The 12360-nt window shown below is 40.8% G+C and overlaps 1 protein-coding gene across 2 annotated transcripts in view; it reads left to right on the plus strand.

Moving 5' to 3' along the window:
* The window catches only part of SMC4 (structural maintenance of chromosomes 4), a 130370-nt gene that overhangs the window by 75986 nt on the left and 42024 nt on the right, over positions 1-12360 (plus strand). For both annotated transcript variants that reach the window (XM_075861562.1, XM_075861561.1), the window contains exons 14-18: positions 75-300; positions 767-846; positions 947-1099; positions 1444-1570; positions 3062-3251. In XM_075861562.1, the coding sequence (XP_075717677.1) occupies positions 75-300; positions 767-846; positions 947-1099; positions 1444-1570; positions 3062-3251 (776 nt within the window). The remainder of the gene's footprint in view (positions 1-74; positions 301-766; positions 847-946; positions 1100-1443; positions 1571-3061; positions 3252-12360) is intronic.

Consider the following 12360-nt stretch of genomic DNA (forward strand, 5'->3'; position numbering starts at 1 on the left):
GGGGTAAAGATTTTATTCACGTTTGGTTCTTTTTTTTAAAACCTGCATCAATGTTTTTTTCTGTTGCTTCATAGATGAAAGTGTGGGAAAAAGGAACAAGCGCTATTCAGACACCTGAAAACATTCCTCGCTTGTTTGATATGGTGAAAGTTAAAGAGGATCACATAAGACCAGCATTCTACTTTGCTCTAAGGGATACGCTGGTCGCTGATGACTTGGATCAAGCAACCAGAGTAGCCTTTCAGAAAGACAAGAGATGGAGAGTGGTGACTTTACAAGGTCAAATTATAGAGCAGTCAGGTAATTATATAGAAATAAATATTTTTTTATTTTTTTTCCACTTCATTACGGTTTTTTGAAGGGGGTGTTCCTGTGGATATGCCATAAATGTCTGATAGATGTCTGTCCTAGCTTTAGGACCTATACCTAAAAGGTGTAGAGGGTTCTGTGCATCTGTGTGGCTCTCTTCATTCTATTCTAAGGGAGTTACTGGAACAGAATAGAGTTCGCGTCAGGGGTCAGGGGACCCCAGTTCTTGACATAAGTGCTGGTACAAAACCTGCATTGATCAGACATTTATGGCATATCCTGTAGATAGTTGGGAATGCCCCTTTAACAAAAACGATACGTTTTATCCTTGCCTATGCCATGATGATGTCTGTAGTATTCTGATTCTCCTTCATGAGTATTTTAAAGATTAAAAAGAATCTATGGAATCCACAGACTAAAGTAAATGTTTTGGTTTTTTTAAAACTTTATTTTCCAGGTACAATGACTGGCGGTGGTGGCAAAGTGATGAAAGGCAGAATGGGAAACTCTGTTGTAGTGGAGTTTTCAGAGGAGCAGGTTAGAATTAATGTGATACCTAAATTTTTACATGACTTGATCTTTAGTTAGAATATAAATTGTTTTGTTTTTTGTTTTTTTTATTTGGGTCTGTGTATAGCTACAAAAGATGGAGACGAAACTGAAGACGGACTCTGAAAAAGCTACAGCTATTCAAGATCACAAGGTACATCTGGAAGAAGAGCTGGCTAAACTGCGGCAGTCAACTAGACAGATGAAAAATATGTTTGAGAAGTACACTGCCAATCTGCAGGTAAATAAGGATATTGAGCTTTATTCACCCTATGACTATATATTCAATTAACACTAAAGCAGCATGCGGGCTTAGTGGCCAGTGCTGTTTCTTTGCAGAGCTGAGGGCCGGTGTTTAAATCTTACGAGGGCATACGGTTTGTATGTTCTCTCGGTGGTTGCATGGGTTCCTTGTGTGCCTCTATGAAATTGGCCAAAGTGTTCATGTCTGGGAGATAGAAAGGAATTAGTGAGCCCAGCTGGTTTAATAATTATAAACGACATATTTGCAGAATATATTGCCATTATATTAGCAATGGAAAATCAAATAACTATACATAGTGTTAAATTGCTGCCATCTTTCAGAGTCTTTCTGAGCAAGAAATACACCTAAAAACACAAGTCAAAGAGTTAGAGGTCAATGTAGCTGCTACTGCACCAGACAAAAAGCAACAAAACCAAATGGAAAAAACATTGGAAACCTTTAGAAAAGGTATGTATGTGCCTTTATATCTGTCATAGTGTATTTTTTATTTATTTTTTTGGAATACAAGTTGGCCAAAATTAGTCTCAATGTGTGTGGAAACAAATTGAAGACCTAATTTACATGTAAATGTGTGTTCATGCATATAGGGTATTTATCGAGCTTTAAATATTATGTTTCTAGTAAAATTCCTTTAATTCAGCATCAGTAGAACCTGATAGCTGTGGGATTATCCAGTATTTTTTTTCCTCAGGATTACTGGATGGTGATAAAAATCTCTATAGTAATTTAAAAAAATTAAAAAAAAATTAAAAAATATTCACTTGTAAGGGTAAAGAACCTTCAGGATGAAATTGTAAAAATAAAATGTTCTGGATTATCAAATGCCAGATTAACAGAATTTAATTATGTATTGAGCATGTATGTTTTTGACCTGTCGGAGTCCATAGCTTTTAAAGTTGATTTGTCACCATTCAATGCTGCCCTTAAAGAGCAGGAAGGTATACAGCTGTTAGTGCACAAGTAAAAAAAAGGTAAAATAACAGTTTGCGTTTCACAAGAAGTTATTCTGTGCTATAGCCGAAAAATTTAAATTATTTGTCGCGTTAACTTGTATTGTGGCACAGCTCACTGTTTATCAAGCATACTCTACCTTCGTTTCTCATATCTAAAAAAAAAAAAAACTAAGTAGTGTAACTGCCTGCAAGCAGGGGATGTAATAAAATAAGTTTTACTCACCTGGTAAATCCCCCGCCATTCCGATACTCCACGCCAGTAGGGAAGGTGCTTCAACCAATTATGGTCCTCAATGGATACATATGCCCACTGTGCTATTACCACAGCTTAGGACAGTTATTTACTGCAGCATTCATGTGTGAATAGTCAGTGTCGTCATTGCCGGAAAGCAACCGGGACTGGAGCGCAGCAGCGGGGAATTTATCTGATGAGTAATACTTATTTTTGTTTAATTATAGTCCCTGCATCTAGCCAGTCTCTTAAATGTTTCGAACATAGCCTTTTAAATGATTAAATTCAATGGTTCTTGGAAAAAAAATACAAACTTCAGATGGCATACAAACATCATTTAAAATAAACAGAATCAGATGGATGTAAAGTAGTTGATAGTCCCATCAGAGTGCTTGTTTATATTCAAACTAGACACCAGGAAAAATACAACCGCAGTCGGGTAATGGCCAACGCAGAATGAAAGACTGAGACCACATATACAGTGGGGGACAATAGGATTGAGGATAACTAAATCTTAATGCGTTCTACAAAGGTCTAATAAACATGAGCAAAGTGTTCTAGATTATTCCATGAGAAGTCAACAATAGTTGAGTTTAACCATAGCTGAATTATAAACTGTAGTTGGTTCTTTGGGGGAGGAGCCCTATGCAGCAGAGAACGTTCAACTGAATATAGTGATAACCTTTGTCTTGTTTTGCATACATTATCTAGCGTTATAAAAAATATATATATATTTTTATTTTTTCATTTAAGATTTTGAGCAGGCAGCTCAGAAGGCAGGAAAAGTAGAAGCAGAAGTAAAAAGACTTCACACTCTTATAGTTGATATTAACAATCACAAGTTGAAAGCACAACAAGATAAATTGGATAAGCTCAACAAGGAGATGGATGAATGTGTTTCCTCTATAACAAAAGCTCAAGTGTCAATCAAGACTGCAGACAGGTAAAAGTGAACCATTAAAGAAGTAATCTGTTCAATGGACTTTGACTACTATACCATTTTTGTTTCTGAATTCTTGACAATTAAATAATTTTATTTTTTTCTTGCTCTTCCTTATTCCGATAAGGATGCGGCCTAGTTTGGGCCTTAAACCCTTCACGCAAAATGACGCGTCTGGTACGTCGGCATAACAAGCAGCTTCCCGCAATCCGACGTACCAGACCCGTCATGACGCTTAAAGGCAATGTGTTGCCAGAAAAACATGTTGGTTTTTTTTTAAATTAAACATTTAGTGTGTGGGTGATTAAACATTGTTCAAATTTTTTTTATTTTTTTCACGAGTTAGGAAATATTATAAATTGGATTCAATTGGATTCAAATTTATAGTATTTACCATTTCTGGTCACTAGATGGAGCCATTCCCAAAAGCATGTGGTAAAGCAACCACTTAGCTTTTCTGCTGCAAAATTGGGTAAAAAGCCCTCGCTCTAGTGAGCTCTCAGCATCCCCCCCTCCTTTATCCTGGCTAGTGCCGGGATAAACGAGGGGTTTGAACGGTGTAACCTCCTACACTGTGTGTCGCCATTTTTTGAGCTAACACACAGTGTAGTAGGTTTACATACAGTAGTAAACACACACAAACACGAACATACATTGAAATCTCTTACCTGCTCCTGCCGCCGCGGCTCCCTCCGGCCCGTCTGCTGCCGCTGGTCCAAGTGCACAAGTCCGGAAGCCGCGACCGGAAGTAGTAATATTACTGTCCGGCCGCGACTTCCGGTCCACAGGAAAATGGCGCCGGACGGCGCCAATTTCAAATTGGACTGTGTGGGAGCGGCGCATGCGCAGTTCCCACACAGACGCCGTACACACAAGTGAATGGGACGGGAGCCGTTCGCAGTCCCTATGGGACTGGCTGCCGTATTCCATGTCTGTATGTGTCGTTAATCGACACACACAGAAATGGAACAAAAAATGGCAGCCCCCATAGGGAAGAAAAAGTGTAAAAATAAGAAAAAGTAAAACACAAACACACAAATATAAACGTTTTTAATAAAGCACTAACATCTTGAACATATGAATTTTTTTTTTTGTGATGACACTGTTCCTTTAAGCGGGCACAGGAGCTGTGAGTGCCTCATCTTCAGCGGGTGACAGCTGTAATATACAGCTGACATCCTGCTGCAATGGCCGTTACCGCCGATCGCCGCTGTTTAACTCCTTCAATGCGGTGGTCAATGGCGTCCGCCTCATTGAACTGGTTGACAGAGGGAGGGGCTCCCTCTGTACCCCTCCCCACGACAGATCGTGGGTGGTAATGGTTTCTATGGCAACCAGGAAGCCTAATAGGCTAACTGTCAGATGGAAAATGTCAGTTGCAATACACTGCACTACATAAGTAGTGCAGTTTATTATACTGGGGATCAGAAGATGAGATCTTCAAGTCCCCAGGTAAGTGTATAAAAAAAGTGAAAAGTAATAAAAACAATAATCGCCCTGTTTCTCTGATCAAGTCCTTTTATAAATGAAAAAAGTAAAAAAAAAACTATACATAATTGGTATCGCCGCATTCGGAACTGCCTGAACTCTAAATATAGCACGTTATTTTTACTGCATGGTGGAAAAAAAAATCAATAAAACACGACAATTTCTTTTTTTGGTCACCTTGTCTCAGGAAAAAGTGATCAAAAAGTTGCTAGTACCCCAAAATGGTACTTAAGTAAACTACAGTTTGTCACGCAAAAAACACGTCCTCCCACAGCGATATCAACTGAAAAATAAAAAAGTTATGGCTGTCCGAAAATGGCAACACTAAAATATGATTTTTGTTAGAAATGAGTATTTTTGTTGTGGGAAAGTAGAACGGAAAAAAAACCTTTATACATTTGGTGTCGCTGTAATCGTATCGACCCGCAGAATGAAGTTAACATGTTGTTTATACTGCACGGTGAACACTGTAAAAAAAGAAGAAACAAAACATTGCTAGAATTGCTGTTTTTTGGTTTCCTCGTCTCCCAAACAATGGAATAAATAGTGATGGAAAAAAATCGCATGCACCTCAAAATGGATCAAATAAAAATTACAGCTCGTTCCACAAAAAAACGCACCCTCACACAGCTCACGTTATGACACTCAAAACGCAATGATGCAAAACTATGCTAAATGACGGCCCAGACTAATTTTTTAGGGTCTAGTAGTTTTTCACTAAAAACCCCACATCGTAATTTGCTAGACCCAACAGGTGGACCACGTAGATCCAGCGGAGATGAGGAAACTTTAGGGCCTTATATGGCTAGTAAAGTCAAAGATAAGGCAATACTGGAGCACAGATAATTTATACAATGCCCAAAAAAAACACAGCCTGTGCATAAAGGATTGGTTCAAAGCGTACCACACAAATTCATCGATTTATTCATTCACCACCCTATTATTACATCATCCTATTATGCCCTGATATACTCTGCCCAGCTTACATATACCCTGATATACTCTGCTCAGCTTACATATACCCTGATATACTCTGCTCAGCTTACATATACCCTGATGTACTCTGCCCAGCTTACATATACCCTGATGTACTCTGCCCAGCTTACATATACCCTGATGTACTCTGCCCAGCTTACATATACCCTGATGTACTCTGCCCAGCTTACATATACCCTGATGTACCCGCACATATTACATATACCCTGATGTACTCTGCCCAGCTTACATATGCCCTGATGTACTCTGCCCAGCTTACATATACCCTGATGTGCTCTGCCCAGCTTACATATACCCTGATATACTCTGCCCAGCTTACATATGCACGTTATAAGCTGAAATACCACTAAACCCGTAAAACCATAATGTTATCCATTATGACTGAGAAACATGATGGGGTTAATTACAATTAGGCACATTCAAAATTCATCACACCATGTGCCTCGCATCCGAAAATGGAAGAACTTATTTTTTTTTATTACTGTTGGCAAAGTATTGTTTTGGTATAGAGTATCTCAATACTACACAAAGTATCGGTATCGAAGTACAAATTCTGATATCGTGACAACCCTACTGTGCACTAATTTCTGCAAAATGCTCCCAATACCTCTAGATTTCTTCAGGGACGTATTTTCTAAAATCGGGCTTTCCATTATACTGGTACCTTAGCTTAATGCAACATGGTGTCCGAAAACTAATTTCGTAAAATCTCCACCCAAAAAACAAATTGCGCTCCTTCCCTTTAGAGCCTTGCTGTGTGTCCAAATAGCAGGGTATGACCCCATGTGGAGTATTGCGGCGTTTTCTCCTTTTATCCCTTGTGAAAATGAAAAAATTTAACTTTTTAGTGGAAAGAATGTTGCTATTAATTTTTATGTCCTAATTCCAATAAATTCTGCAAAATACATGTGGGGTCTAAATTTTCACTATACCACTGGGGTCACTTTTGGGGGGCTCCTACTGTTTTGGTCCTGCAGGAACTTTTGAAATGTGACATTACACCATGTGGAATGAAAGCATTCCAGCTAAATCTGAGCTCCAAATGGTGCTCCTTCCCTTCTGAGCTGTGCCGTGGGTCCAAACCTTAGTTTCTGACCACTTGTGGGGTATTGCTGTAATTTGGAGAAATTGCTTTTTCAATTGTTGAGGTGTGTTTTCTCCTTTATTCCTTGTAAAAATGTAAAATGTCCGTTTTATCGGAAAAAAATGTAGCTTTTCAATTTCATGGCCTAATTCCACTAAATTCTGTAAAAAAAAAAAACTGAAGTCAAAATGCTCACTATACCCCTTGATAAATTCCTTGAGTGGTGTAGTTTTTGAAGTGGGGTCACTTGTTTTGTTGTTTTTTACTGTTTTGGTACCATAAGACCTCTCTAAACCTGATATGGTGCCTAAAATATATTGTAATAAAAAGAGCGCCCCAAAATCCTTTTAGGGGCTACTGTGCTTCTGAGGCCTGTGTTTCTGTCCAGAAGAAAACTAGGGTTACATGTGAGATATTTCTAAAAACTACAGATTCTGTGCTATAATTATTGAGTTACATTTTTCCCGCAAAACCCTCGGTTACAGAAAAAAAAAAAGGATTTATATATTGTCTGCAAAAAAATAACATTTGTAAATTTTACCCCTACTTTTGCTTTAATTCTTGTGAAACACCTAAAGGGTTAATAAACTTAATGCTGTTTTAAATACTTTGAGGGGTGCAGTTTTTAAGATGGGGTGATTTATGGGGGTTTGTATTGTATGGACCCCTTGAAGCCACTTCACAACTGAACTGGTCCCTGAAAAAATAGCCTTTTGAAATTTTCGTGAATGTGAAAAATTTCTGCTAAAGTTTTTTAAGCCTTATAACGTCCTATAAAAAGAAAAGAACGTTCAAAAACGATGGAAACAAAGTAGACATATGGGATTTGTGAAATAGTAAATATTTTGTGCGGTATTACTATCTGTTTTACAAGCAGATACAGTTACATTTTGAAAAGCGCAAATTTTCTCAATTTTGGTGTTTTTCACAAATACTGAATTTATCGTCCAAATTTTTTCACTAACATAGTACAATATGTCACAAGAAAACAATCTCAGAATCGCTTGGATAGGTAAAAGCATTCCAAAGTTATTACATAAAGTGACACGTCAGATTTGAAAAAATCTGCTTCGTCTTTAAGGCCAAACCAGGCTGCCCTCTGAAGGGATTGATGACGACGCAGCAGTTTGTTTTTTAACTCCACATTCCGAAAGCCTAACTTAGCTGCGTGAGGGCTTTTTTTTTTTTTTTTCTCCCTGTGGCACCATTTTGGGCTACATATGTATAGTATAACTCTGTTTCTCCTTTTTGTTTTTTCTCTATTGGATTGTAAAAAAAACAACCCAGCAATTCCACTATTGTGTTTTGCTTCTACAGCGTTCACTGTGCGGTATAAATGACTTAACGTTTTCTCTATAGTTTGCACCAAGAGCTCTCCAGTGAGCTTCTTTCCCCATCTCCTCATGGGGGAACAATGTGTTTCTCCTGCTTGGCCAGTCTACTCACATGACTGCCAGTGGTCAAGCGCAGTGTTCAGGGCTTCAGCGTTCCCCTCTGCATACTCTTTTCTTACTGTGCTACTTTTCAGTTATTACACTTCTCTAGCAGCGTTAAGTGAAGCAGTCATTACTCCCTGTATAGGTGTACTCCTTGCTACGAAGTTTGAGTATATTTATTTGTTTCTCCCTTCCCCCTGTTTTAGTGTGAAGTGAAGTAACCCTCTCTTTTGCCATGTGTGTTATGCTAGACAACCTTTGCCATTTATTATGCCATCTCAAAGTGCAATACTAAATTTCCGTGTGGTCAGTTTATTTTCTTATGTGATGCATGCCGGCATCCTAGCCAATACCCGTGACCTCTGTCACCCCCAGTGTTGCTCACCCCTGGTAGTATGGGCTTACTCTCCTTTTCCAGACGGTTGATAACCTGGGGAAAATTATTTGGTTCATTCTGAGGGGCCTGCCTGCCGTGCTTTTGTTCTGCCCATCCATGTCTTTCCATTGTGGCCGACACTGCAAGCGGACCAGAATTTCTCGCTTGCCTTAGTTTTCACAGTCCTCTTCTGTTTCACCTCCCCATGTGGGCAAGGTATTTCTGGTCCTGATGTCAGTAATGGTCCTGATGTCTGACAGTGAATTATCTGATTTGAATTTAGTGCGGTTCTACCTCTTCCCACCTCAGTGGAGGTGCTAATTAGAGTTGTCCATGACACACTTCAGGTCACTGCTTCTGCACCTTCCACTGACTCAATTTCTTTCCTTCAGCGCCAACGTTCTTAGGCTGTTTTTCCGGCCCGCTGGGAGCTAGAGGCATTGTCTTTAAGGAATGGAAGTGCCCGGACAAGATTTTTTTCCCCACTCTAGCCATCTGGATGTTTTCTTAGCCCAAGGGCAATTCTTCCACTTAGGTATGGACTCCCTTCGTTAGATCCTCCAATTTCTCGCCTAGCCAAGGCCACTAGCTTGCCGATGCCAGATTCCGCTTCCTTCAAGGATCGCCGTGTGGACTCCTTTGCTAAAACTATTTTTGTGAGCTCGGGCTATGCCCTTCGCCCCATTTTTGCGTCGCTCTGGGTTATCAGATCCATCACTGAGTGGGCTCACAAACTCAGTCATGGCCTGCTTTCAGGCCCTCCTGAACTAGTTTGTTTTTCCCACCTTATCGCCAATGCATCGAAGTATGTCTGCGAAGCTGCCCTTGGCGCTTTCTGTCTGGTTGTGCGGGCTTCTGCTTCCTCTGTTGCTATTTGAAGGACCACCTGGCTCAAGGCTTAGTCTGCTGATTTAGCCTCCAAGCCCCCCCCTCATTGCTCTACTTTTTTCAGGGTCTCCTCTCTTTGGCCTAGGTTGGGCGAGATTACCTCAGAAGCCTCGTGGCAAAAGCACCCATCTTCCTCAGAATAAACCTCAGCGCACTATCCAAGCCAAAAAGGCAGGTCTGCATCTTCGTTCCTTTCGTGGTTTCTCCAACACACCTTCCTCCTGGCCGCAGACTCAACAGGATCAAAAGGCCAAACTTTCTTGAAGATCTGGCCCTCCTGGCATCCTTGACCTCCACTTCAAAGGTTGGAACTGGCAAGGCCATTCTGCCCAAAGGTGTGCCCTCCCACACGACTTGCCTCGGGTGGGGTCAGGCTTCTGCAGTTAAAGTACATCTGGCTCTCCCATTTCGGATACCTGAGTTCAGGAGGCAGTACTTTTAGGATACAAAATTGAATTTTCCAGCCTCTTTGTCTGCTTGTTCCACAGTCCTCATCCAGGGTGGCACCCATTTTTCGTGCCTTCAAGTCTGCTTCTTTAGGGGGTCATCATTCTGTTACCAAAGGTTCCGGGGCTTTTATTCCAACTTTTTTGTCGTCCCCAAAAAAGACATTTCGATTTTCATCCTGGATCTTAAGCGCCTCAACACATATGTTCGGGACCGTCCATTTTAGATGGAATCAACTGGCTTATCCTTGCCATGGATGCCAGCCACAGAGGCTGGGGGGGGGTGGCACATTTTCAAAACCTCACGTCTCGGGCTGTTATCTCCACATGAGTCTTCCCCTCCCATCAATCTCCTGAAATTGAGAGCCATCTTTGTGTCTCCTGCACTGGAGTCTATCTCTGTCCGGATACCCGGTGAGAGTCCAGATGCACAATGCCATGGCTTATCTGAATTACCAGGGCGGCGCTTGTAATGCCGCAGTCATGGCCGAGACTTCCAGGATCCTGGCCTGGGCGGAAGCTCATGTTCCGGTTCTTAGTGGTTCACGCTCCGTTTTTACCACCTGATGAAAGACTTAAAAGCGAAACCCAAAAAGAAATAGAGAAATCAGTTTTTTTCCAATTCCACCCTACAAAGAATTGTTTGTTTCAGTTTCCCAGTACATTATATGGTATTTTAAATGCTATGTACTTCTTTTTGAGCGTTTTTGTTTGTTTCGTTAGTTTTTTTTTTTAACTCCTTAGTGACCACCAATACACCTTTTCACGGCGGCCTAGTCTAAGCCCTGTACGGGTGTCCTGTGCAGGCTGGAGCCGGCGCTCGACTGTCTATTGACAGCCGGACTCCTGCTATAGCGATCGAGGTTTACTTCGATCGCAGCCATTTAACTTGTTTACAAAGGGAGAGAGCTCCCTCTGTCACCTATAGGCGACCCGCACATGCAATCGCGGGCCTCCGATGGGAGTGCCATGACAACTGGGGGCCTAATGAAAGCCCCCAGGTCTGCCCTGGGCAGAGGCACGTCCTAATAGATCGCCTGTCAGTATACCAAAGCATTATTGCCTGTCAGTGTAAATCTAAGTATCCAAAAGCATTATAGCAGCGATCTAAAGATAGCATAGTAAAGTCCCCTAGTGGGACTAATAAAATAAGCAATGTGAAAAATAATTACTAAAAATTACAGTAAAAAAAATAAATTATCCATTAAGTGGTTTCATTTAGTAAGTGTAAAAATAAAAGTAAACATATGGTATTGCCGCGACCGTAATGACCCAAACAAAGTTAATATGAAATTTAAACTGCAAGGTGAAAACCGTATAAAAAAAGAAAACCCGCAATTAACAATGGCCAACACACACACGTTCGTACGTTAAGTTAATCAGAGATTATGTACCCCAAAATGGTGCCATTAAAAAGTAAAACTAAGCCCGCAAAAGACATGTCCTCACACATCTATGTTGACGGAAAAATAAATAGTTATATCTCTTTGAATGTGACACTAGAAAAACTGGAAAAAAAAATAGCATGGTGATTAGGGCTTAAAATAGGCTGGTCACGAAGGGGGGGTTAAAAAAAATGTGTTTAGTGTAACTTCTTAATGAAAAGTGAAAAATGGCTGACTCAAGGGGTTAACCCCTTAACGCTCAGTGACGTACTATTCCTTCATGGAAACCGCCCTGTTCGCGCTCCATGACGGAATAGTACGTCACGGGGGTAGCGGCCATTTCGGCCGTCCTCCCGACACATGCAGGAGCTGTGACAGCTGCTGTCTCGTACAGCGGTTGCCGGAGCGCCTACCGCGGGGACCGATCGCTGTGTCCCCGCTGATTAACCCCTTAAAAGCCGCGTTCAATAGAGATCGCAGCTTTTTAGGGGTTAAGCTACAATCGCCGGCCTGCTACACGATAGCGGACGGCGATTGTAACTATGGCAACCGGACACCAAACAATGGCATCCGGCTATGCCATCGACGGAAGCCTAGTGGGTCCTAACAAAGTCAGGACCCACTATGCTTGCTGTCAGTGAGTAGCTGACAGCTCTAATACACTGCACTACGCATGTAGTGCAGTGTATTAGAATAGCGATCAGAGCCTCCTGCCCTCAAGTCCCCTAGTGGGACAAAGTAATAACGTTAATAAAAAGTAAAAAAAAGATGTGTGAAAATAAGTTTTAAAAGTAATAAAAGTCAAAATCCCCCTTTTTTCCTCATCAGTCATTTATTATTAATAAAAATATATAAACAAACTATACATAATTGGTATCGCCGCGTCCGTAACGGCCTGAATTACAAAATTATTTCGTTATTTATCCCGCACGGTGAACGCCGTAAAAGAAAATAATAAACCGTACCACAATCACAATTGTTTGGTCACTTCACCTCCCAAAAAATGGAATAAA

The sequence above is a fragment of the Rhinoderma darwinii genome, chromosome 4 (assembly GCF_050947455.1).
Source record: "Rhinoderma darwinii isolate aRhiDar2 chromosome 4, aRhiDar2.hap1, whole genome shotgun sequence".
NCBI classification, from domain to species: Eukaryota; Metazoa; Chordata; class Amphibia; order Anura; family Rhinodermatidae; genus Rhinoderma; species Rhinoderma darwinii.